This window comes from Balaenoptera physalus (genome assembly GCF_965194825.1).
Source record: "Balaenoptera physalus genome assembly, chromosome: 8".
NCBI classification, from domain to species: Eukaryota; Metazoa; Chordata; class Mammalia; order Artiodactyla; family Balaenopteridae; genus Balaenoptera; species Balaenoptera physalus.
The window spans coordinates 58,803,202-58,830,788 of NC_138887.1; the positions used below are offsets into that span (position 1 = coordinate 58,803,202).

Genomic DNA, 27,587 nt, shown 5'->3' on the forward strand with positions numbered 1-27,587 from the left:
TTCCATCCCTTGATGATATTTATTTCTCTAAATCAACTACAGTCAAAATTTAGATAAATCTGTATCATGATATTATCTACCACCAGAATGCCCTATATAAAATAGAAAGGAAATAGGGAGAAAAAATGAATATGATTAATATAAATGAAAACATATATACATAATAGAATAAGAAAGAAAAGTTAGCCCAATACTAGTTTCTGTAATTGTTACAAGAGTATAGCTGTGATATGTAACTTAGTTCTTTCAGTGTGTGTTCAGTTTTCCTTTCACCTTCACCTAGAATTGCAGCTGTTCAGGATCCTTTATCTAGTGGAATGACCCAAACTTTGCATTCCCTGTTGGTTTGAGGTTGGTCGATCTGCCTTCATAACACTAGACATGGCGGTACCAGGAGGCACCCCCATTGTGAAGCAGCACCTCCATTTGCCTGTGAGGATACAGGACGAATCACCACACCAACTAAGAAACTCCTCCTTTTTTTGCTGCTTGATTTAGTGGCATGAAGAACCAAAAACAGCCTGTTGTTTGCATCAGCTTCCAAATCACTAGACATAATCTCCTAGTGGAAGCATTCATCATTTGGAAGCTAAAACCTCTACAGCAGGATGTCCAAAGTCCTGCAAACCAAAATTTTTTCAAGTGGATCATTAGATGTAACTTATTCTACCCTTTGGTTCCCAGAAATATGTATATTGCCTCTGAAAAAAATAGCACTGTATATTTACTGCTGGTTCAGGTAAAATATCCCAACTTCACCAGCTATTTTTTCTCAGATGGCACCTTAACTGAAATATCTTTTGACTATTCTATCTTTCCATAGGGCCAGTTACTTCTGGATGATGAGGGTACGTGTTAAGACCAGTGGATTCCATTGTGATCATTTCATTGCTTTCATTCATTTGCTGTGTTTCATATATTGCTTCTTTTTTTCAAAAAATTTTATTTATTTATTTATGGCTGTGTTGGGTCTTCGTTTCTGTGCGAGGGCTTTCTCTAGTTGCGGCAAGTGGGGGCCACTCTTCCTCGCGGTGCATGGGCCTCTCACTATCGTGGCCTCTCTTGTTGTGGAGCACAGGCTCCAGACACGCAGGCTCAGCAATTGTGGCTCACGGGCCTAGTTGCTCCGCGGCATGTGGGATCTTCCCAGACCAGGGCTCGAACCCGTTTCCCCTGCATTGGCAGGCAGGTTCTCAACCACTGCGCCACCAGGGAAGCCCCATATATTGCTTCGATTCAGGAAGTTTAAAGCCCAGTAAATAATGTTACAATATTATTAAATCTATCAATGTATTACAAATGATTAAAAATACAGTCTGTATAGTAGCTTTTCTGAACAAATAAGGAGATTTAATGCCTAGCAAACCATTAAATCAATGATATGGTTATTATTAATATCAATGAAATTGATCATTAATATTTATTGTGTAAACATTTAATGTACAGTAACTATTTTCAGAAGTAATAGGTCTCCTGCCTGAGTACACTGCTATCCATTAATGTTAGAATTAATATACTATGAAGAATAGCCTTAGTAATCAGTTATCATAGGATATGTAGTATGATAAAATAACATATTGTAGTCAGTTCTTCCTCCTAAAATTAAAATCTATATATTTAAAAGTGCCCTCTGCATATATTTAATACATTGCCTTCATCCACTAAAATAAAAATTGGATTCCTTTCTTTTATTGCTCCTTAAATGTTGATTTAGATAGATATTCCCTAACACTTGAAATAGACTTGCAATAAAAGAAAACTGTATTTTAACTGAAAAAATATCTTTCCAAGTTCTCATAGTTTTGACAAATATGTACAAGTCAGGTTGAAAGATGAGGTTCTTTCACATCTGTGGTTATTATTGTCCAGATCAGACTTCCATTTATAACTCAAACCCTCTATGTCTTATAACATGTCAAATAGGTATTTAAACAGAGAACTACCCTCTCCTTTTTATTAATCTCCCTTAAGCATTCTCTTCCACGTAACTCTGTAATTCAACAAAAGAACTTTCTACCATTAAAGAGAAATAATTTTGAGATTATGAGATACATATATTGGAACATAGCGAAAAAATGATGAGATAAAAATATAGCTAATAATAGGTACTTTTCCATTAAGTTGAACAAATATTCTAGCAGGAATTCCATATAGTTGTAATGACTTTTCATTTTTCCTGTTTATTGCAATATACCTAAAGATGTTGATTTTTAAGTCCTATTTCTGAATGTCTTGGTTTCTTCCTGAACCTTTTGAAGAATGCATTATGGAAAGGCAAATAGAATTATCTTCTTTTAAAAGATTTAGCTTTCCCATTTTTCTCAGTGTAGAAAGAACTAAGCAAACTGTGTTCTTCATCCTACATACTCCATATTTCAAGAATTTATTAAAGAGTTTTTGAGTAGTGGGTGGGAGATTTTAAAGTACCATTTCTCAAGAAGTCTTTGCATCTTCCAGTTTAAAGTCTCTTCTCCAGTTTTAACATGTATAAAGTACCCTTTACTACCTTCACCTGCTGCATTGACAGTGATTTTTTTTCTTGTTTCGTTGTCTCCATCATGTAGTTTATAAATTGAGTATATGTTATATACTGAGTAGATATACTCAGTATTTGCCTCAATACTGGGTTTTTGCCTCAATACCCAGTATCGAGGCAAAATAAACAAATGAATAAATAAGACTACAATATTTGAGGAAGAATAAAGTCCAATAGGGGAGAAAATAGTATCACACATGCAGAAATTAGAGGTGAACAAGAGACAGTAAATAATCAAATGTCTCTTTCTGTGTCAGAGGAGATAACAGTTTTAGGTTAAGTGAAAGTTTATGTAACTTCCAGAGAAGAAAGTTAATACTGAAAGTTTGATTCAAATATTTATGTTTATCCATCTCATCTTTGCTGTCATCTTCATATCTAGCATTTGTAAGAATTCACCATTTTCAAGTAGTTTTTGTATCGTTTACTCACATGATTCTCACAACTATGTAATAAAATAGAAAAGCCAAATGCTGCTGTCCCTAATTTAGAAAGTCAGAAAAGATCAGTGATTTGCTCAAGATCATGTTGCAAAGAAAATACAAGAGTGCAGGTCTTTTCATTCTCCCCAGGCCAATTCTCTTCTTTTCTGCCACTCATTAAAAAGACAAAAAATGGCACCAGAACATTTAATTAAACAAAATTAAACTTTAGCCTTCAGTATTAAAAAAAAAAAAAAAAGCACATAAATAAGCTTCTCTGCATGAACTGGGGGTGAGAATCCAGGAGTCCCTCTCACTAAAGTCCTTTTAGCCTCCCTTCCTAAGGCCACACCACGCTATCCTGATGGGTGTTCACCTAGAGCCCGCCTCAGCTCTTCCAGACCTGGTCTCTTTCTAGGTGGCTCTTTACGAGTTGAGCAGCAATAATATTTAGGAATCCTTCCCTGTGTGAAGCAGGATTTCTCCCTTCATGTAAGTTTTACCTGCTCTGAACCAGTTCATTTCTCTTTGTCAATCCTGATGATGTACTATTCTTAGGGACCAGCTCTGCTACTTTGTCACAGGGATTACTACTCAAGTAAATCTCCTCAATTCTGAGTATGTCATTTGTTCATCTAAATGAATATTTTAAATTTCCCCCTTTTAAATTCAGTACTGAATAAAAATATCATGGGCTTGAGTAGGTGTTTGAAAAATTAAAATAGCCAGAGAGAACTAAGAGCTATAAAGAAGTGGAAGAATGCAATCAGTGTGCCGTGTCTCCACATCCATGAGAAAATGATAAGGATCATGAGAAAATCTTGAAAGTCAGGAGAAATGGCTCCAGCTGGATCAAGTGGGCTCTAAGCCAGCCATTGTGTGTTCTTGAGCAGATGATAAATTGGATAAATATAAAGTTGTCAGGTCATTATGACAGGGCATTGTGGGACATTGTATGCAGGGGCAGATTAAAGAAAAATGGCAGTTTATCCTTTTACTCCTGACACAGGACAAGGAATACTTGGCTCAGGACGATAAGAGTGGAAATGGAGATCAGAGGATGATCTGAAAAGATGTCCTATGTAACGATTTGTGATAGCTTTTTGCTAATTAGCATAAGGGAGAGTTGACAGTGAAGAATCAGGAGGTTTGGGAAAGATATGCAGCATGTCATTTTGAGGGGAAGATGTTGAATTGGGTTTGAGAGCTGTTCTATTTGAGGTAAATAGAAATACGTCCATAGTTATTCTAGTTGAGCATGGTTATGGGTGTTCATCTAAGAGAGTGAAAGTTCAGAGAAAAGAGAAAAAGACCAGAGAAATATCCTAGAAATGGTGATCAAAAGCAGGAAACGTGGTATTTTGTTTTAGAAAAACTGCATTCTGTTTTTCTTACAGTTTTATGAATTATGAATTAGATTTTATGATTAGATTCTATACTAATTTCAATAGAGTAATCACTGGGACCTTCAGATTGTCCACGCAGTGGGGAGTTAGCCAGGTCAGGTGAATGTTATGGAATCCAGTGTCTATATGGAAAAGAATTTACGATCATTATCACTGCCCCAAAGCTTTCTTGCCTTTCACTTTTATCCCTTAACTGGGATATATTAGACTAATTCTCTCTCTCTTTCGTTAATCATAAAATCATGACAGTTAATCAGTGTTTGAATTGATACTTAGTAATTTTCCTTTTAAATAGTTGATACATGTTATTGTGATTTATAAGAAAAATATATATTTGTTTATTCAGATGACCAGAACTTATTTCTCATGTATATTTGGTCTTCATCCACGGTTTCTGGCTCACAGCTCTCAAACCCTTGGAATTTCCTCAGTGTAGAGAGTGATAAAGGTATCTTTGTTATGTTAATAGATGACTTTTGGAAAGCACCTAAGACTAGGGGCTGTCAGTGAAGCCAACCTGTGATTAAAGGGCTGGAACTTCCAATCCCACCCCCCTGCCTCCCAGAAGAGGAGAAAGGCTGGAGGTTGAAGCAGTTGCCAATGGCCAATGATTTAACCAATCATGCCTCCATAAAAACCCAAAGGGACTGGGTTTGGGGTGTTTCTGGGTTGGTGAACAAGTGGAGGTACAGATGGAGTGACCTGCCTGGTAAGGGCATGAAGCTCCACACCCTCCCCCATACCTTGCCCTATGCATGTCTTCTGTCCAGCTTGTCCTGAGTTATATCCTTCTGTAATAAATGGCTCAGCTGGTGAGTAAAATGTTTTTACTCTGCGTTCCGTGAGCCCCTCTAGCAAATTAATCAAACCCGAGGAGGGGGTTCTTGGGAACCTGTGGTTTATAGCCAGTCAATCAGAAGTACAGGAAACAACCTGGAGTTATGACTGGCATCTGAAGTGAGAGGATGGGGACAGTCTTGTAGGACTGAACCCTTAGCCTTTGGAATTTGACGCTATCTCTGGGTAGATAGTGTCAGAATTAAGTTGAATTCTCGGACGCCCAGCTGGTATCCAAGAATTGCTTGTTGATGCTGCACGCGCCCTCCCCCACCACACACACACACACACACACACACACACACACACACACACACACACACACACACACACACACACACACACACACACACACACACACACACACACACACACACACACACACACACACCTGAAATTGGGTGCAGAATCCAAAATAATGCCAAAATATCTTTGTGGCTATGTTTCCATTCTCTTTTTCTTTAGTTTGAGCTTGAAAACAGAGACAAAAATTCCTTAATGCTGAAGAATGCCTTTAATGAAAAGAACTGCCCAAATCAATCATTGCCATGTGACACCATTTTAGAAGTCTGTTAGGTAGTTCTCACCCTGTCTCATAAAGCTATCTGGAGTTTTCACTTGGGGTGGCTTTGGGATTGTGCCATGAATCTTCACTGTGGTTTGCCGGCTGGAATAGCATGGGTGATAAGGAAGCAGCTGCATGCAGGCATTCACTGTGCGAAAGGATAGAAAATGTACGTACTGGCCCTTCCAGGGAGGCCTCACTGCTATAGCAGTTTACCCCATTACCAAATACTTGCAGCGGTGATACCCTCACATTCAGCTGCCGACCAGCAGCGTGGCCCTCAGCTTTAATAGGGAGCATATGATCCCTCCAGCTGGCAGGTGACACCATTTGGCAGTGTTCCCAGCAGCTCAACAAAAGCTTTGCAAATATCAAAGCAAGGAGAAAGACTTCTGCCTTTATAAGGAAAGTAATTTGTGCATGCGTTTTGCTTCCATAAGAATTATTGCTTCTAACTTGCTGAATTCTGTGAAGGAAAGGGCACACTTAGAGGTGAAATTAGCTCGGAAAATGTGTAAACTGTTCATTCAAATGGATAAATAAATGCAAAATTAGAGGAAATCGAAGCCTGTGCTTAGAAAAGGAATGCCGTTTGAACATAGTTAAAGGTGGGAAAAGTATTTTTAAAACATCTGGACTCTCAATTTCCAATTAATTGTAACATTTAAAATAAATGGTTTGAAGACCATTTTTAGAGCATAATTAAGAAGTATTTTGTGAATATGTATGTGTGCTATGATTTTTCACTAATTTTTGCCAGTTCCCAGTTCTGAAAAATTCAAGACAAATGAGACAATCTTATAGATAGGATCTTGCATAGTATTCTGTGTTATGTATGCACCATAATTTATTTATTTAAACTTTCCATTATTTATAGCCATTTATGTTGCTTCCATACGTTTGTAACTACAAATGTGATAAATGTCCTTACACTATATAATTGTGGGGAAAAAAAAAAAAGGAATACAATTTGAACGTAGTTAGAGGTCGGAAAAGTATTTTTTTAAAGATTCAATCTGAAAACACAAACCAGTAAGAATTTAGATTGGTTAGATTATGAAGACTTAAGAGTTCAATTTTATTGAAGAAAGGGACTTTAGAGGTCTTTTAGGAAAATGTAATTTCATCATATGGAAAAGCTACATGGTAGAAGAATTGCTACCTGATCAGAGTCATGCATCTCAAGAGTGGCAGTTTAGAAATGACTTGGGTCTCTTGACTATGAGCACAGCATTCGTCAATTTCTATCTTGTTACAAACTGGGAACCCAGACAACTGAGCAATCCTCTTGGTCCATTCATTTTTTTCCATTGGAAAAGCAAACAGTAGATCGGTAGGAAAAATAAATATACATTTGAATATTCTTATATTAACCTCTGAATATAATTTTAAAATTAAATCGTTTGTATGTAAGCATAAGAAATGGGACTACAGACATGACTGTCAGTTGGCTGATGGCTATCTTGTAAATGTGAAAAATGCATCTGCCTCAAAAAGCATGTCATTTATTAGTGTAGAGTTATACTCTGTATATGGTTTAAGTTTCATACCCTTATATTTTCTTTACCATATTTTTAATTGAAGTATAGTTAATTTACAATGTTGTGTTAGTTTCAGGTGTACAGCAAAGTGATTCAGTTTATATATATATATATATATATATATATATATATATATATATATATATATTCTTTTTCAGACTCTTTTCCATTATAGGTTAGTATAAGACGTTGAATATAGTTCCCTGTGCTATACAGTAGGACCTTGTTGATTATCTATTTTATATATAGTAATGTGTATATGTTAATCCCAAACTCCTAGTTTCTCTCTCACTCCACTCCCCACTATCCCTTTTGGTAACCGTAAGTTTATTTTCTATGTCTGTGGGTCTATTTCTGTTTTGTAAACAAGTTCATTTGTATCAATTTTTTAAAATTTTGCATATAAATGATATCATATGATATTTGTCTTTCTTGTGTCTGATTTACTTCACCTAGTATGATAATCTCTACGTCCATCCATGTTGCTGCAAGTGGCATTATTTCACTTTTTTATGGCTGAGTAACATTCCATGGTGTATAGACACCACATCTTCTTTATCCGTTCATCTGTCAATGCACACTTAGGTCGCTTCCATGTCTTGGCTATTGTAAATAGTGCTGCTGTGAACATTGTCCATAGCTTCATATTTTGCAGGCCAGGATAGGGACAACCACTTTCATTCTTGGAACAAATTATGTAATCAAATTAAATACATGACCATGCTGCCCTAACAGGGTATACAAGCCTACAAATAGATTTTGCTTTATACCAACAAAATGAATATTTTAATCTACTCTGAACACGATATTACATTTGTTCTTATTACAAAACTTGGGGATGCTTGTTAATATTATGAAAAGATTTAAGATATTATCCTTTATGTAGAAAATCCTCCTGTAACATGAATAGTGTTATTGAATTCATTTGCATCTTTACAGGAAGAAAACATGTCCTTTAATTCAAAAAGAATATTTTAAGTGCTTATTGTAGGCTAATTCTACAGGAACTAAGAAAGATACGTTGCTATGGATCTTATAAATATTTTAAGTGCCAAAATGACTTATATTTCTGAAAAGTCATATGAGCTCATTACAGTCCATAGGCCTCATAAACGAGCTAGGCATTGAGCTGGGATTGAGGGGTACCACATATTGGCTGACCCATCAATCATGCCACTCTGGTGGCAGAGTAGTGCTTCTCAGGCTATCTACAGGGAAGGATCAGATTTTGGTTGCTGGTTTTCACTTTCGTTTTTGTTCGATTTCCTACTGATCCAGTAACACTGTCCTACATAGTCTAGCATGTAGCTCACACTGTGTGCCTCTCACCATGGAATTCATCATTAACAAAACTGGCCTATGCCCTGTTCATAGAATTGCATCTACTGATCATGTGCTTAGGTGTTGCAAACCTCAACTTGCTGTAACAGTGCCTCAGTACTTAGTTTCAGTTCCTGTGCTTAGTTCATTGCATACCCCTAACAATCAGTTGCCCTCCTCCATGAACCACATTTTGACTAGTGCTGCTCTAGTGGGGTTTTCCTATACTATAAAGGCAGAAAACTAAACCATACTTCCCAAAGTTGCTTGCAGCCAGGTTTCTGGATGTGATTTAGATTCCAACAGTGTGCTAGAGCTGGGCTTAGATTCTGAACTCAGGTCGGGAGGAAGAGAGAAAAGCACCCATTTCACAGGGAAGTTTGTGCCAGAAGTGTGGCTTCCTGCAGCCCCAAAAGCAGCTGTATGGGTCAGAGAAATGGCTATGTGATTCTGAGGGCTGCAATTGTCCTTAGAAGCCTTCTCCTTCAGCCTCTCCAGTTATTTTATAAACCACCTAATATCTGGTAATAAATCCCATTTTGTGTGATCTACTCAGTTTCTGTTGTCTGCAGGAAGAAAGGCTATACTGTGAAAGATTGATTAGCCAACTGTAAATAGTGGATGGCTTCTATTTTTTGAGTAGTCGAGAGAGTTAGCTCTCCACCAGTGGTCTCAAATTTCAGTGTGCTTATGGATCACCTAGGAATGTAGTTAAAATACAGATTCTGACTCAGTAGTGTAACCTGGGGGTCTGAGACTCTGCACGTCTAACAAGCTCCCAGTTAATTGCCATGGTGTTGGTTCACAGACCAAACCTTTAGTAGCAAAATTCTAGGTCAGAATAAGCCTTCAGGAATAACTTCCACCTCCAGAGCCCCTTACTACAGATGTTAGGCTTCAGCAAGATGATGAGAAACTATTCTGATCCCTTTTATTACTTTCCCTGAATTAGAAACAGTGGGCCTATGGTGATTTCCAAGCGTAACTACTATGACTTCTTTTTTCTCTTTTGGCTTATTAGAACAAAAAGAGAAAAAGCTTTTTTTTTTTCATATATCGATATCTATCTATCTCTCTATCAGTAAAGAGGAGACACGAGAAAGAAAGGGATTAAACAAGTCGATTCTAAGCAAAGAGACTTCAAATGGGGGATTTACAGATGTCACTTTTGGGCCACCTCAATGCAGATATTCAGCCTACCTATTTGTAAGGGATACACATTCCTTTTTTTTTTTTTTAACATCTTTTTTGGAGTATAATTGCTTTACAATGGTGTGTTAGTTTCTGCTTTATAACAAAGTGAATCAGCTATACATACACATATATCCCCATATCTCTTCCCTCTTGCGTCTCCCTCCCACCCTCCCTATCCCATCCCTCTGGGTGGTCACAGAACACCGAGCTGATCTCCCTGTGCTATGCGGCTGCTTCCCACTCGCTATCTATTTTACATTTGGTAGTGTATATATGTCCATGCCACTAAGGACACACATTTCTTGCCAATAACTTACGACATTGTATTTTCAGTCTACTATTTCATCTGCTTTCCGTGAGAAGGAAAAATTGTCAGATGGTGCTATTTGGGGAGGGATGGTTCAGGCCGCATTTCGAGACTTTTCCTGAGCTTCAACCATACCACCTAGGTCCTGAGCGAGTTCGCTCCACAGAGACACAGAAGAAAGATGGGAGATGGGATTCCACATGGCAAATAGTGTAGACAAAAGTGGGTAGATAGAAGCAGGCCACTGTTATGTGGAGACAGTAAGGAGACTGGGCAGAATTGCAGGCTACTGGGGAGGAAGACTGAAAATTAATTTTGGCTGAGTGACGACCGGAGAGAGGGCCGTGGAAGCAGTGACAGATTATAGAGAGCTTCAGTTACCAGAAAGGAAAGTTTGGATTTGATCTGAAGGAAATGAGAGTCCTGGAAAGTTTCTATTTAAGAAGCTAAAGAATGATAATGGTATTTTGGGAGGCTAATTAGGCTACCTTCAGAAAGAAGGTATATTTTGTCAGGTGTTATGATTATTAAATGGACTACAGAAGTAATTTTAGGAAAAAAGATTTGAAACAGCACTTTATTTTTGTGTAGTATAACTTAAATTATCAAAAAAGAAACAAAATGTAATCTACAGTTTATCAGTTTTAACCTTGCCCTAAAATAAAAAATGTTAAATATACTGGATAATCAGAGTTTAAAAGTAACTGTCAGAAGTGTTTGTGCTCTTTCAACTTTTAAAATGAAGTCTCTTTAAAGACAAATATTAAAGTTTGCTCTCCATTTGTTTTTTTTCTTTTTTTACTTTTTTTTCTTCTTTTTACTTATTTATTTATTTTTAACATCGTTATTGCAGTATAATTGCTTTACAATGATGTGTTAGTTTCTGCTTTATAACAAAGTGAATCAGTTATACATATACATATATCCCCATATCTCTTCCCTCTTGCTTCTCCCTCCCTCCCACCCTCCCTATCCCACCCCTCTAGGTGGTCACAAAGCACCGAGCTGATCTCCCTGTGCTATGTGGCTGCTTCCCACTAGCTATGTATTTTACATTTGGTAGTGTATATATGTCCATGCCGCTCTCTCACTTTGTCCCAGCTTACCCTTTCCCCTCCCTGTGTCCTCAAGTCCATTCTCTAGTAGGTCTGCGTCTTTATTCCTGTCTTGCCCCTAGGTTCTTCATGACCATTTTTTTAATTTTTAGATTCCATGTATATGTGTTAGCATACAGTATTTGTTTTTCTCTTTCTGACTTACTTCACCCTGTATGACAGGCTCTAGATCCATCCACCTCATTACAAATAACTCAATTTCATTTCTTTTTATGGCTGAGTAATATTCCATTGTATGTATGTGCCACATCTTCTTTATCCATTCATCTGTCGATGGACACTTAGGTTGCTTCCATGTCCTGGCTATTGTAAATAGAGCTGCAGTGAACACTGTGGTACATGACTCTTTTTGAATTATGGTTTTCTCAGGGTATATGCCCAGTAGTGGGATTGCTGGGTCGTATGGTAGTTCTATTTTTAGTTTTTTAAGGAACCTCCATACTGTTCTCCATAATGGCTGTATCAATTTACATTCCCACCAACAGTGCCAGAGGGTTCCCTTTTCTCCACACCCTCTCCAGCATTTATTGTTTGCAGATTTTCTGATGATGCCTATTCTAACTGGTGTGAAGTGATACCTCATTGTAGTTGTGATTTGCACTTCCCTAATAATTAGTGATGTTGAGCAGCTTTTGATGTGCTTCTTGGCCATCTGTATGTCCTCTTTGGAGAAATGTCTATTTAGGTCTTCTGCCCATTTTTGGATTGGATTGTTTGTTTTTCTGATATTGAGTTGCATGAGCTCCTTGTAAATTTTGGAGATGAATACTTTGTTAGTTGCTTCATTTGCAAATATTTTCTCGATTCTGAAGGTTGTCTTTTTGTCTTGTTTACAGTTTCCTTTGCAGTGCAAAAACTTTTACGTTTCATTAGGTCCCATTAGTTTATTTTTGTTTTTGTTTCCATTTCTCTAGGAGGTTGGTCAAAACGGATCTTGCTGTGATTTATGTCATAGAGAGTTCTGCCTATGTTTTCCTCTAAGAGTTTGATAGTGTCTGGCCTTACATTTAGGTCTTTAATCCACTTTGAGTTTATTTTTCTGTATGGTGTTAAGGAGTGTTCTAATTTCATTCTTTTACATGTAGCTGTCCAGTTTTCCCAGCACCACTTATTGAAGAGGCTGTCTTTTCTCCACTGTATATTCTTGCTTCCTTTATCAAAGATAAGGTGACCATATGAGCATGGGTTTATCTCTGGGCTTTCTATCCTGTTCCATTGATCTATATTTCTGTTTTTGTGCCAGTACAATACTGTCTTGATTACTGTAGCTTTGTAGTATAGTCTGAAGTCAGGCAGCCTGATTCCTCCAGCTCCATTTTTCTTGCTCAAGATTGCTTTGGCTATTCAGGGTATTTTGTGTTTCCATACAAATTGTGAAAATTTTTGTTCTAGTTCTGTGAAAAATGCCAGTGGTGGTTTGATGGGGGTTGCATTGAATCTGTAGATTGCTTTGGGTAGTATTGTGATTTTCACAATGTTGATTCTTCCAATCCAAGAACATGGTATATCTCTCCATCTATTTGAATCATCTTTAATTTCTTTCATCAGTGTCTTATAATTTTCTGAATACAGGTCTTTTGTCTCCTTAGGTAAGTTTATTCCTAGGTATTTTATTCTTTTTTTGCAGTGGTAACTGGGAGTGTTTTGTTAATTTCACTTTCAGATTTTCATCATTAGTGTATAGGAATGCAAGAGATTTCTGTGCATTAATTTTGTATCCTGCTACTTTACCAGATTCGTTGATTAGCTCTAGTAGTTTTCTGGTAGCATCTTTAGGATTCTCTATGTATAGTATCATGTCATCTGCAAACAGTGACAGCTTTACTTCTTCTTTTGCTATTTAGATTCCTTTTATTTCTTTTTCGTCTTTGATTGCTGTGGCTAAAACTTCCAAAACTATGTTGAATAATAGTGGTGAGAGTGGGCAACCTTGTCTTTTTCCTGATCTTAGTGGAAATGGTTTCAGTTTTTCACCATTGAGGACAATGTTGGCTGTGGGTTTGTCATATATGGCCTCTATTATGTTGAGGTAACTTCCCTCTATGCCTACTTTCTGCAGGGTTTTTATCATAAATGGGTGTTGAATTTTGTCAAAAGCTTTCTCTGCATCTATTGAGAAGATCATATGGTTTTTCTCCTTCAATTTGTTAATATGGTGTATCACACTGATCGATTTGTGTATATTGAAGAATCCTTGCATTCCTGGGATAAACCCCACTTGATCATGGTGTATGATCCTTTTAATGTGCTGCTGGATTCTGTTTGCTAGTATTTTGTTGAGGATTTTTGCATCTATGTTCATCCGTGATATTGGCCTGTTGTTTTCTTTCTTTGTGACATCTTCATCTGGTTTTGGTATCAGGGTGATGGTGGCCTCATAGAATGAGTTTGGGAGTGTTCCTCCCTCTGCTATTTTTTGGAAGAGTTTTAGAAGGATAGGTGTTAGCTCTTCTCTAAATGTTTGATAGAATTCACCTGTGAAGCCATCTGGTCCTGGGCTTTTGTTTGTTGGAAGATCTTTAATCACAGTTTCAATTTCAGTGCTTGTGATTGGTCTGTTCATATTTTCTATTTCTTCCTGGTTCAGTCTCGGAAGGTTGTGCATTTCTAAGAATTTGTCCATTTCTTCCAGGTTGTCCATTTTATTGGCATATAGTTGCTTGCAGTAATCTCTCATGGTCCTTTGCATTTCTGCAGTGTCAGTTGTTACTTCTCCTTTTTCATTCCTAATTCTATTGATTTGAGTTTTCTCCCTTTTTTTCTTGATGAGTCTGGCTAATGGTTTATCAATTTTGTTTATCTTCTCAAAGAACCAGCTTTTAGTTTTATTGATCTTTGCCATCGTTTCCTTCATCTCTTTTTCATTTATTTCTGATCTGATCTTTATGATTTCTTTCCTTCCTCTAACTTTGGGGTTTTTTTGTTCTTCTTTCTCTGATTGCTTTAGGTGTAAGGTTAGGTTGTTTATTTGAGATGTTTCTTGTTTCTTAAGGTAGGATTGTATTGCTATAACGTTCCCTCTTAGAACTAATTTTGCTGCATGCCACAGGTTTTGGGTTGTCATGTTTTCATTGTGATTTGTTTCTAGGTATTTTTTGATTTCCTCTTTGATTTCTTCAGTGATCTCTTGGTTAATTAGTTGTGTATTGTTTAGCCTCCATGTGTTTGTATTTTTTACAGATATTTTCCTGTAATTGATATCTACTCTCATAGCGTTGTGCTCAGAAAAGATACTTGATATGATTTCAGTTTTCTTAAATTTACCAAGGCTTCATTTGTGACCCAAGATATGATCTGTCCTGGAGAATGTTCCATGAGCACTTGAGAAGAAAGTGCATTCTGTTGTTTTTGGGTGGAATGTACTATAAATATCAATTAAGTCTATCTTGTTTAATGTATCATTTAAAGCTTGTGTTTCCTTAATGATTTTCATTTTGGATGCTCTGTCCATTGGTGAAAGTTGGGTGTTAAAGTCCCCTACTATGATTGTGCTACTGTCAATTTCCCCTTTTATGGCTGTTAGTATTTGCCTTATGTATTGAGGTGCTCCTATGTTGGGTGCATAAATATTTACAATTGTTATATCTTCTTCTTGGATCGATCCCTTGATCATTATGTAGTGTCTTTCTTTGTCTCTTGTAATAGTCTTTGTTTTAAAGTCTATTTTGTCTGATATGAGAATTGCTACTCCAGCTTTCTTTTGATTTCCATTTGCATGGAATATCTTTCTCCATCCCCTCCCTTTCAGTCTGTATGTGTCCCTAGGTCTGAAGTGGGTCTCTTGTAGACAGCATATATATGGGTCTTGTTTTTGTATCCATTCAGCCAGTCTATGTCTTTTGGTTGGAGCATTTAATCCATTTACATTTAAGGTAATTATCACTATGTATGTTCCTATTACCATTTTCTTAATTGTTTTGTGTTTGTTATTGTAGGTCTTTTCCTTCTCTTGTGTTTCCTGCCTAGTGAAGTTCCTTTAGCATTTGTTGTAAAGCTGGTTTGGTGGTGCTGAATTCTGTTAGCTTTCGCTTGTCTATAAAGGTTTTAATTTCTCCATCAAATCTGAATGAGATCCTTGCTGGGTAGAGTAATCTTGGTTATAGGTTTTTCTCCTTCATCGCTTTAAATATGTCCTACCACTCCCTTCTGGCTTGCTGAGTTTCTGCTGAAAGATCAGCTGTTAACCTTATGGGGATTCCCTTGTGTGTTATTTGTTGTTTTTCCCTTGCTGCTTTTAATATTTTTTCTTTGTGTTTAATTTTTGATTGTTTGATTAATATGTGTCTTAGTGTGTTTCTCCTTGGATTTATCCTATATTGGAGTCTCTTTGCTTCTGGGACTTGATTAACTATTTCGTTTCCCACATTAGGGATGTTTTCAACTGTAATCTCTTCAAATATTTTCTTAGTCCCTTTCTTTTTCTCTTCTTCTCCTGGGACCCATGTAATTCGAATGTTGGTGCCTTTAAATGTAGTCCCAGAGGTCTCTGAGACTGTCCTCAATTCTTTTCATTCTTTTTTCTTTATTCTGCTCTGCAGTAGTTATATCCACTGTTTTATCTTCCAGGTCACTCATCCGGTCTTCTGCCTCAGTTATTCTGCTATTGATCCCTTCTAGAGAATTTTTAATTTCATTTATTGTATTGTTCATCATTGTTTGTTTGCTCTTTAGTTCTTCTAGGTCCTTGTTAAACATTTCTTGTATTTTCTGCATTCTATTTCCAAGATTTTGGATCATCTTTACTATCATTATTCTGAATTCTTTTTCAGGTAGACTGCCTATTTCCTCTTCATTTGTTAGGTTTGGTGGGTTTTTACCTTACTCCTTCATCTGCTGCGTGTTCCTGTGTCTCCTCATTTTGCTTAACTTACTGTGTTTGGGGTCTCCTTTTCGCAGGCTGCAGGTTCATAGTTCCCATTGTTTTTGGTGTCTGCCCCCAGTGGCTAAGGTTGGTTCAGTGGGTTGTGTAGGCTTCCTGGTGGAGGGGACTGGTGCCTGTGTTCTGGTGGATGAGGCTGGATCTTGTCTTTCTGGTGGGCAGGTCCACGTCTGGTGGTGTATTTTAGGCTGTCTGTGACCTTATTGTGAGTTTAGGCAGCCTCTCTGCTAATGGGTGGGGTTGTGTTCCTGTCTTGCTAGTTGTTTGGCATAGGGTGTCCAGCACAGTAGCTTGCTGGTTTTTGAGTGGAGCTGGGTCTTAGCGTTGAGATGGAGATCTCTGGGAGATTTTCACCATTTGACATTACATGGAGCTGGGAAGTCTCTGGTGGACCAATGTCCTGAACTTGGCTCTCCCACCTCAGAGGCACAGCCCTGATGCCTGGCTGGAGCACCAAGAGCCTTTCATCCACACGACTCAGAATAAAAGGGAGAAAAAAAGAAAGAAAAAGATAAAATAAAATAAAATGAAATGAAATAAAATAAAATAAAAAATAATTATCAAAAAAATTTTTTAACTAATAAAAAGAAAGAAAGAAGAGAGCAAGCAAACCAAATACCAAATCCACCAATGATAACAAGCGCTAAAAACTACACTAAAAAAAAGAAGAAAAAAAAAACAACGGACATACAGAACTATAGGACAAATGGTAAAAGCAAAGCTATAGAGACAAAATCACACACAGCAGCATACACATACACACTCAGAAAAAGGGGAAAACATATATATATCGTTGCTCCCAAAGTTCACCTCCTCAGTTTGGGATGATTTGTTGTCTATTCAGGTATTCCACAGATGCAGCGTACATCAAGTTGATTGTGGAGATTTAATCCGCTGCTCCTAGGCTGCTGGGAGAGATTTCCCTTTCTCTTCTTTGTTCGCACAGCTCCCGGGGTTCAGCTTTGGATTTGGACCCGCCTCTGCATGTAGGTCGCCTGAGGGCATCTGTTGTTTGCTCAGACAGGACAGGGTTAAAGGAGCAGCTGATTCGGGGGCTCTGGCTCACTCAGGCCGGGGGGAGGGAGGGGTACGGAGTGCGGGGCGAGCCTGCGTTGGCAGAGGCTGGCGTGACGTTGCAGCAGCCTGAGGCGCGCCATGCGTTCTCCCGGGGAAGTTGTCCCTGGATCACGGGAGCCTGGCAGTGGCGGGCTGCACAGGCTTCCGGGAGGAGAGGCATGGATAGTGACCTGTGCTTGCACACAGGCTTCTTGGTGGCGGCAGCAGCAGCCTTAGCGTCTCATGCCCGTCTCTGGGGTCCGCGCTGATAGCCGCGGCTCGTGTCTGTCTCTGGAGCTCCTTTAAGTAGCGCTCTTAATCCCGTCTCCTTGAACACCAGGAAACAAAGAGGCAAGAAAAAGTCTCTTGTCTCTTCGGCAGCTCCAGACCTTTTCCCGGACTCCCTCCCGGCTAGCTGTGGCGCACTAGCCCCTTCAGGCTGTGTTCACGCTGCCAACCCCTGTCCTCTCCCTGCGATCCGACCGAAGCCCGAGCCTCAGCTCCCAGCCCCCGCCCGCCCCGGCGGGTGAGCAGACAAGCCTCTTGGGCTGGTGAGTGCTGGTCGGCACCAATCCTCTGTGCCGGAATCTCTCTGCTTTTCCCTCCACACCCCTGTTGCTGCGCTCTCCTCCGTGGCTCCGAAGCTTACCCCCTCCGCCACCCGCAGTCTCCGCCCGTGAAGGGGCTTCCTAGTGTGTGGAAACCTTTCCTCCTTCACAACTCCCTCCCACTGGTGCAGGTCCTGTCCCTATTCTTTTGTCTCTGTTTTTTCTTTTTTCTTTTGCCCTGCCCAGGTACGTGGGGAGTTTCTTGCCTTTTGCGAGGTCTGAGGTCTTCTGCCAGTGTTCAGTAGGTGTTCTGTAGGAGTTGTTCCACACGTAGATGTATTTCTGATGTATTTGTGGAGAGGAAGCTGATCTCTGTGTCTTACTCTTCCACCATCTTGAAGTTCCTGCTATCCACTTTTTCATTTTCTTTTAGTCTGATTCCTCTGTGTCTGATACAAGGTGATTAAGTAATATCTGCTTTTGTCTCAAAGCCAAACTTTTGTTCTATCAGTCTTAGCCATCTGGGCTATCCTGAATATACCACATAAATGAAAAGGAAACTGTCACAGTGACCATCACATCTTCTACCAGGCTGCCCTTGCAGAAGCGTAGCCTATGCCTTTGACGTCCAGAGAGGCATGTTCTCAGGAAAACCATAATGAACCAAAATGGATAGTTCCCCTAAGCTGTCTAGTGTCAACTTTTTGCATGGCCAGAATAAAGGAGAAAATGGTTGAGGATGGCAGCTGAATAATTTAGTAAGCATGGGTGATTTGGTGATCCTATTTAATCTCACTAACAATTACAAAATGGAATTAATATGCATCACAGTGTTCATGGACCTACGAAAGTCCACTGTAAGGCCATGTGTGAATTATTCAGGCCTAAAATGAGCCCCATGAGCCCTCAGCTACTCCTGTGGCCTTGGCTTTGAACTCTGTTATGCTCATGATTTTTAAAAGTATACAAGCCATCCAGAACTTTCAACTAAACACTGATCCTTAATCCTGGATCTGTCTACTAGACATTTCTGTGTGTTCGATATGTACTGGATGTGTCCATATCAAATGAAGATAATAATGTTGAACTCAATTATCAACTGCCAGAAACTTGCTTTTTATTCCATGTTCTCCATTTTGAAGAATTGCAGGGATGCTCACCAGATTGCCAAAGCTAGAAACTTCCAAGTTATTTAATGACTCCTTCCTCTCTTTTAACCCCTTCAACTATCCATCAGGTTGTATAGTTTCTAACTCCCCTTTTTATAGTTTGTAACCCCTTTTCATTTCTACTGCCATTGCCTTTGTTCACACTTTGATAAGCCTCATAAGCAGAAAGATCTAGTTAGAATCCTAGTTCTGCTACTTTATCTAGACTTAAGTGAGACGTTTAGATTCCATTTCCTAATCTTAAAAAAAAAAAGATGGACCTCCATCTTACAGAATAGTTTTAAGGATTACATGAGATACTCTAAGTAAAACTTAATACAGTGCATGGCTCACAGTAGACATGCAATGATGATTAATCTCATGTTCATAATCATACCTCACTCAGCTTGAGCAGTGTCTGGCACATAGTAAGCACTCAATATATATTTACTCTAAATATTAATGTCGTAATCATCATCATCATAGTTAGCCTGCTTCTGATCTTATACCCTGTTATTCTGTCCTGCACCCTACTATTGGAATTTACATAAAATACAAATATCATGTCCTTTATGCTCCACAACTTTGAATGGTTCTCTCACTCACAGAAGGTGCTTTTCTGGATCTACATAACTGCTCTTGATCTGACCTAGGCTTCAATTCCACTCTTATTTCCATTGCTCAACAAAAACTCCTTACACTGAGGCCAAGGAAAAATCTATATTTCCCCCACCCACCAATAAACAAAGAAAAGACTTTTATTTCATATTTCAATTGATTACCTTCACTCAATATGAAAACTTCGTAGTAATGTACTACTTCATATAGCCTTCTGCACCTCTCCAAGCAGAATTATATGCTTCCAATTTAATTACTCTAATCTTGTCTTTGTACTTCTAAAGCCCAATATGTAGAGTTACTTGATTCACATTTGCTGAAATAATGGTATTGGAAAATTAAAGGAAAAACAAACTATAGATAGATAAATAGGTAGATATGTTATATACATCACATATATTAAAAACTATATAATCATATAACTTAATACTGTTCTCATGGTTATGCTGCTGATTTCTCATATGTAGGACCTGTATTAAAAATTGTTAACATTATCAGGAAAACGTATTTGTTTTTACTTTTCCATAATTACTAAGTCCTCCTTAGAGCAAGTAGCACATTTGCAAAGTGCTAGGGTGGTACAAATCCTGGGGCTGTGAAATAGTGAAACTATTGGATTCACAATGTGCCAGTAACCTTGGCACTGGCCTCAGCTACAGCAGTTGCTCTAACAAACTGAGATTTACAGTCAGTTTAAACTGTGAGAAGCAGTAGGGCAAAGTGATTAAGAAAATGGGCTCTGATTTTAGAAAATCTAAGTTCAAATTTCAGTTCCCTACTTACACATTCCTATATGATCTTAAACACATTCCCTAATCTTTCAGAGACTCCTTCCCTGTAAAATGGAAATGATAATGGTACCCACATAAAAGAATTATTGGGAGCATTAAATGAGGTAATATGAATTAAGTTTTAAACTTAGGCTGTGCAGACTTTCAGATAGACAAGACACACAAGACTGCCGTCTGGCATCAGTCTACTTGGAAAGATAAAGAACTTGTCATCATTGTAGCAATAGTCATTCCTCATCTGGTGGTAATTCCTCTAGAAATCCATGCAGCACAGTTCAGATGGAAGAAGATAATTCTACATCCAGCAAGTCCAAGAGTTGCCTTGGCTTAAAAGTCTCAGGCCCCACAGGCGCTGATATCTCTTGAAGTGATCCCGTAGTCATAGCCTGCAAAGTCCACACAAAAAACAAGCCCTATTCCAAGAACTGACACGTTCAGGCAGGCCCAAAGCTGTGGCTGCCTACCAGGTAGTTTTAGTTTCTCCAGAGCAAATGGAATTTATCAAAATTGATCATTTCATCATAAATAATATTATCTAGTAACATAGCTGATATTTCAGCTGTCATCAGGTTACCAGGTAACTGTAACTGGAGGTATTTAACTGATGGTCAAATTCTCCACAAAAGATTAAAAGAGATTGTTAATTCTCTGCCTCTACATAGAATATGGACTTGATAAGTAATACATAGAGGATAACATATGAGTATATGTATATGAATACAATCTCATGAAGGATTAGAAATGTATCTAAGAGGAAATTAAACATGGAGAGTTTTGTAAGAAAGGAGTTATAGAGGTCATCATTTGGTCATTATTTTGCCTGATTTTCATGGATAAACTCACAAGTGTTAGAGTGAAAACTTGTTCATCACAGAGAAAGTTTTGTTCTAAGGTTAGTGTTGTACCTAATGCATCATTAACACTCAATATATGACATTTGAGTAAAACTGGGATTCTGGTCCTCTCTGTTGTTATAAGAAGAACAGAGCTGACTTACAGAGCCCTTTTACTGCCCCTCTCAGATGATTCTCCTGCCCAGACCTCTCAGCTCAGACAAATTGACTTTGACGTATTGAGCTCTAATTGTCTCCTAGGAATGCAATTTTCGTACACATGCCAGTAGAATTAAAAAGATTGTATGTGAGTTGTTATATTAAAATGGACCTGCCTCTCTGTATGGTTGATTATCATAGTTAAATATAGCACCTGAATGATGAGACAGAATTATCAGTGAACTCTCCCATTGGAACAGATGCCCTATCGTGGCAACATGCCTCCTGTGTCTTGTAAATGTGAGCTACTAGTTACTGAGAATGGGCAACAGTTCAACTAAGAATCAACACAAGGCCATCCAATTCCAGGAAAACCCCTCAAAGTGCATATGCCTGTAGTTGATGACATTTGTAACATGATCTTCATCTTTGTATGTAGACATTACAATTTAGAATTCAACATCCCTCTAATTCAAGCAGGATTAGATAGATAAGAATTTGAACATAAATACTTCACTGATGAATTAGAGATCTATTTAGAGGATATCTCTACAGTAATATAGCTTAAATAGATTTATATTTCTAATGCTTATGATGTATTTAATTAATATACTCATATGTATACCTTACATTAAAGTATGAACTGGAAAAGATGTATTTGAATAAGCATACATTGTAATTGACAGCTAAAGTTTCAAACGGTATTAAAAATAATGTTAAGCATAAATTAAATTACTTTTTCTGTTCAATATTGTATTAGTTACCCAGGCATGTTTATTTAAATCACTAAACAGAATGGAAATTATCATATGTTAACAGTTCTTGGTTCCTCATTTCCTAAATTAAAACAAATCTGGAATGAGCAAAATGAACAATATGGTAAACTTAGTTTCAGCTAATTTTGCATAATCCCTTTATTTTCTATTTCCTATGAATGGTTTAACAACTCTTACAAAATAGGAGGAAATGCAAATGTTAGCTTTGAGTCTAACAGCTTTTACACATCGTAAATGTTGCTATATTTTTAATGAAATTGGAATTGTACCTCCAAGTAGAAATAAAAATGTCCAAGCTGATTTCACTCTGGAGTGTAGAAGACAAAGTTCATGCCTGCCTATGAGTCTGTGACGAGAATATTAATGCTCTTTTGCAGCTTTTGCCGACAAGAGAAGCTGCCGCTGACCTTCCAGGCCTGTGTGATCACCAAAGAGTGCCAGGTGTCAGAGTGGTCTGAGTGGAGCCCCTGCTCAAAAACGTGCCATGATATGGCATCCCCTAAAGGCACCCGTGTGAGGACGCGGCTCATCAGGCAGTTTCCTATAGGCAGTGAGAAGGCGTGTCCAGAACTTGAGGAAAAAGAACCCTGTGTGTCTCAAGGAGATGGAGTTGCCCCCTGTGCCATGTGAGTAAATAAAGGATGGTGGCATCTGCTGCCCTGTCTGCCCAAACTGCATGTTCCTTTAGCGGTTTGATTTCAACCGGACAGTATGTTGAGAAATAGAGATTTTTACAAATTCTAAGTAGAAAAATATCTCTCTACAAACACTATCCTATAAAAAATACTGGTTTTACAGGATAAAAGTGTCTTTAACAAGCTGTATTTCCCAGTCTCCATGAATGTTAGATTTTTAACGGCAATTCCCTGTTTGTGTATTTTCTATAACGGGGATTGGCAAACTTTTTCCATAAAGGAGAAGATAGTGAATATGTTAGCCTTTACAAGCCACATGTGTCTCTGTCACGCTTCAGCTCTGCCATTGGAGCTGTAGGTAATATGTAAACAAATGAGTGTGGCTATGTTCCAATAAAATTTACGTATAAGAACAGGGGACAGGTTGGATTTGGGCATAGTTTGTCATCTAGTCTATAAGGTAAAATAAAGTTTCAAAATACAGGTTCCTATTGCTTACTGAGCAAGTCCTATTAAAATTCAGTACTGTATATAACAATTCCTATTGAATAGTGTAAAATGCTACATCAAAATAATGAGACTTTAAGCTCCTTCAGGACAAAGACTGCTTATGAACCTCGGGGGTGGGGCTTGTTTGTTTTTTAATCGCTTTAATGTCATAGGACCAGGCACACAGTAAGTGCCCAATAAGTGTGCATTGAATTCAGATGAAATAAGACTAATTTTGAAATATTTGGCAGTATAACTATATTCTTTGTATCCTTAAAAAATATCATCTCCAAGACATTACTGTGAATTATCTTGGTGATAAAGATATTTCAGCTTAGTTTGAATATAGAATATTTATGAAACAACTTACAGAATCTTAGTTTCTCAGTAGATATGCACAAGCTTCACTGGAAGGTTCCCTGGAATATTTCAGATATTTAGAGAACATGCAGACAGCTTGAACTTCATGACACAGTGAGGAGGAGAATTACTACTATTATTGCTCCTCCTCCTCCTCCTCCCATTTCTAACAGTAACAATAATAATAACAAAGAATAGTAATGAGTCATACAAGATCTTCAATTATGCAGCACTTTGGAATCATCCCTTCTCTGATATAACAAGTGACGGAACGCTCTGGGGAGTTTTCTTCTTAACTACTCTGCCTGTCCTGCTGACTTGTGTGTTCCCCTCTACGTAACAGTTTCAAGGAAGTTGCCAGGTTCTCTAATCAGAGTGTTTTGTCTCCTACAAGTTTCTTCTATTTTTGTCTCCTACAACTTTCTTCCATTTTTGTCTCAGCTAGGTGTTTTACTCTTTATCCTCTCAAATATTCAAACGCCATTAACTATTAATTAAAATAAATCTCTATTCTGAATCTTTCTTCTAACCCTTTATGGATGGTAGCATATTTTTAGAATGTGTAATCAATTGACGTTACTAAAAATTTGTTCCTCTCACAAGACTCCTTAGGATGACCTAAATTGGGACTCCATTCTATTAAAAAAACAAAATTTTCATTTTAGCTCCCCTAATGAATGACTTGTTTGGTTTTACTTTCCTTCACTGTCTCTCCTCCCAAGGCATCAAGTATCCATGTTTTTAGAATTGACCTGAATGCTGCACTTCCTTTGTAAATATATGTCAAGAGTGTTGTTCCTTGATGCCCCAGTCCTGCACCTCTGTTAAGCCATGAATCCCCACTTATAAAAACTGAAAAACGAGCATGAAGTTCAGCTTTACTGTCATGAAACTTTACCATTGACAAAGCAAAGCCTCTAGATGAGACATCCTAGAGCCCACCTAACCTTTCTGTCTAACTGAGGTGAACATTAGCACACCCATTTGTACCTATGTTGGCTGTTAATCTGATTCCTAAGGAGGCATCTTGGTTAAAGTGAAACAAAGTGCTACATGAGCCATTTTCTTTGTGCTTTTAGAATATCCATTTTCCTTGAGGTGGAGAAATGCCATCACTTTCTATCTTCAGTGGCATCGGGAAATGGTTCCCTGTCTATCTCCTTAAAGCATGTGTTGGGCTGACAATCCCCTGACATTTTTTTCACATCATAATCTTTATTGGAGCTTTAATTTAGAATCACAGATCATATTTCCTGTGTTCCACTGATTAGAAACGTCAGCTCTTTTCATCATTCATCAGCACTCGTCAGGGATGCTCAGTGCTACAGGAAAAAAAAAAACAAACAACTCTTATTCTCAACAGTAAAGAGAAAACTCTGAATTATGTTACATTTTTATTACTAACACACAATTATAATTTTGATCCAGTATGAAGCAGCAATTTTCATGCATTCTGTTAGAGACAAAACAAATGTTTGGGTTCATCATCATTTAGAATGTGTTCCATTCTCAGATTCAACCTTCCTTTGTTTATAAGCATCAAGAAAGGGCAAGCCTGAGTTCAGCTTAATTGAACATAAAATTTCATGTTTTCAGCATTATGCTCTCTTTTCATAAAATATTTATAAGTAACTTCCAGTAGTTGCAATTAAAACTGGATCATCTTAAATTTAACCCCTCTTTAAATGGAGCAGGGTGAGGATGTAGAAGAAGGGATTGAAACTGAACCTGTACCTTAGATACAGTCTAAGATTAATTCAAGAGGAAAGTATTTTTCAGATTAATCTTTTTTTTTAAAATAAATTTTTATTTATTTTATTTTTGTCTGTGTTGGGTCTTCATTTCTGTGCGAGGGCTTTCTCTAGTTGCGGCAGGTGGGGGCCACTCTTCATCGTGGTGCGCGGGCCTCTCACTGTCGCGGCCTCTCTTGTTGCGGAGCACAGGCTCCAGACGCGCAGGCTCAGTAGTTGTGGCCCACGGACCTAGTTGCTCCGCGGCATGTGGGATCTTCCCAGACCGGGGCTCGAACCCGTGTCCCCTGCATTGGCAGGCAGATTCTCAACCACTGCGCCACCAGGGAAGCCCCAGATTAATCTTTTTGAGGAACAAAAAATAAGAGGGGAGAAAAGTTTTATCCAGTAAACAGGTTGCCACTGCCATCATTTTCTTTATCTAGGTATGGCTGGAGGACTACAGAGTGGACCGAGTGCCGTGTGGACCCTCTGCTCAGTCAGCAGGACAAGCGGCGGGGCAACCAGACGGCCCTCTGCGGAGGAGGGGTCCAGACCCGAGAGGTGTACTGTGTGCAGGCCAACGAGGACCTCCTCTCACACTTAAACACCCACAAGGACAAAGAAGGTAAACTGTTTTCTTTTCCAGTACTCAACTGTGGAGACCAAGAGTGGGATCATCCTGCAGGGGTATATATGTAGCCGTTTGGGGCAGGAAGAGTCATATTTCTGTTCACATTATGACTGATATTGACTATGGTGAACAATAGTCTAAATTATGGTTGTAAAAATAATTAATACAGTTCCATCTTTGGTCCATTCTGATTTATTGACAAACCTCTCTTTAGTAGGAGTAATTAATTATAAAAATAGAATAAAGATGTATCTCGTAAGGATACATATAGAATGCAAGTATGTGTTCCAAAGCCCAAATTTTCTTTTCTTCATATAAGAAGAAGTAAAACGTGCTTGTAAAAAGAACATCTTATTTTGCTGTTTATAATGGGGTTGAAAAAATAAGTTAATTATGGTATTGAGTGAAAATTTCAATTTGAATTTAAAAGAAATAAATACAGGATAAAACTACAGGAAAATGTCTTCAACCCAAAGGCATGACTTCTTTTTTTTTTAATTTTTAAATTTAATTTTATTTATTTTTTTTATACAGCAGGGTCTTATTAGTCATCCATTTTATACACATCAGTGTATACATGTCAATCCCAATCGCCCAATTCAGCACACCACCACCACCACCACACCGCCGCTTTCCCCCCTTGGTGTCCATACGTTTGTTCTCTACATCTGTGTCTCAACTTCTGCCCTGTCTCAACTCTAAAATTCTAATCATTATTGGATCAAGTTTATATTCAATTAGTAGCCCTTTAGTCCATACAAATATGAGACTTTTCAAGCAATGCTGTAAGCAGACCCTCTTACATTTCACTACCTGAGGGATTGCAGGACTTCCATCACTAATACATTCAACATATATTGATTAGTTGCCAGGAGAGTTACAAAAATTGTGTATGGTGGTGAGGATAAAAATATCAATACAAACTTCATGTCAGGAAAATGCTCATGGTCATCTTGAGGGCACACGAACAGCCCAATAGTTATAATGCAGTATGATATGCATTATAATTGAGTTTTAGAATAACCATAGGGAGATCATAGAAAGAGGAACCTTCACAAAGGAGGTGGAACTTGAGCTGAGTTATGACACATACACTTCATACAGTTAAGTGGGTCAGGAATGCAAGAGGGAGTTTATTCTAGGCAGAGGGAACAGCATGTATTAAAGATCAAAATAAAAGAAATATTCAGAGAAGGAATCTGACAAAGAATAATCAAAAAAACAGAAAGAAGGGAAAGAACCAAGAGAAATGGGCATTTCAGAAAACAAAAGAAGAGATAGCTCCTTTGCCTCCCCAAAAAAAGGAGTGGCACCAGTGAACAGTAATTCTTAGGAAATAAGGACTAAAGTTTTACATTTGCAACTTGAAAATTTTAATTGTTTTGTATCCACTAGCTTTACACAGCATGTCAGCTCATTTAGGAATCTAGCCTAGGGATACATTTTACTACTAACGTATCTTGAGGTTTTAAGGAAATACCATAAAGCATGCAATGTTAGTACATTAATATTGTCTTGGCCACTTTAATGGCTACATTTTTAACACCCTTAGGTGGATTTATTATAGCAGTCCTTTCAGAGTAGTATAATTTCACTGCTAGAGGTAGATCAGATTTTAGTTTCTGAATGTCAGTTATATCCTGTAGGTTATTGCTTTCAAAAAGATCCTTCAGAATTCTGAATTGCAA

The 27,587-nt window shown here is 38.1% G+C and overlaps 1 protein-coding gene across 1 annotated transcript in view; it reads left to right on the plus strand.

The window, feature by feature from the left end:
* The window catches only part of THSD7A (thrombospondin type 1 domain containing 7A), a 460,784-nt gene that overhangs the window by 219,467 nt on the left and 213,730 nt on the right, over positions 1 to 27,587 (plus strand). Inside the window, exons 3-4 of the mRNA XM_082472820.1 lie at positions 22,429 to 22,677; positions 25,712 to 25,893. Coding sequence (XP_082328946.1) covers positions 22,429 to 22,677; positions 25,712 to 25,893 — 431 coding nt within the window. The remainder of the gene's footprint in view (positions 1 to 22,428; positions 22,678 to 25,711; positions 25,894 to 27,587) is intronic.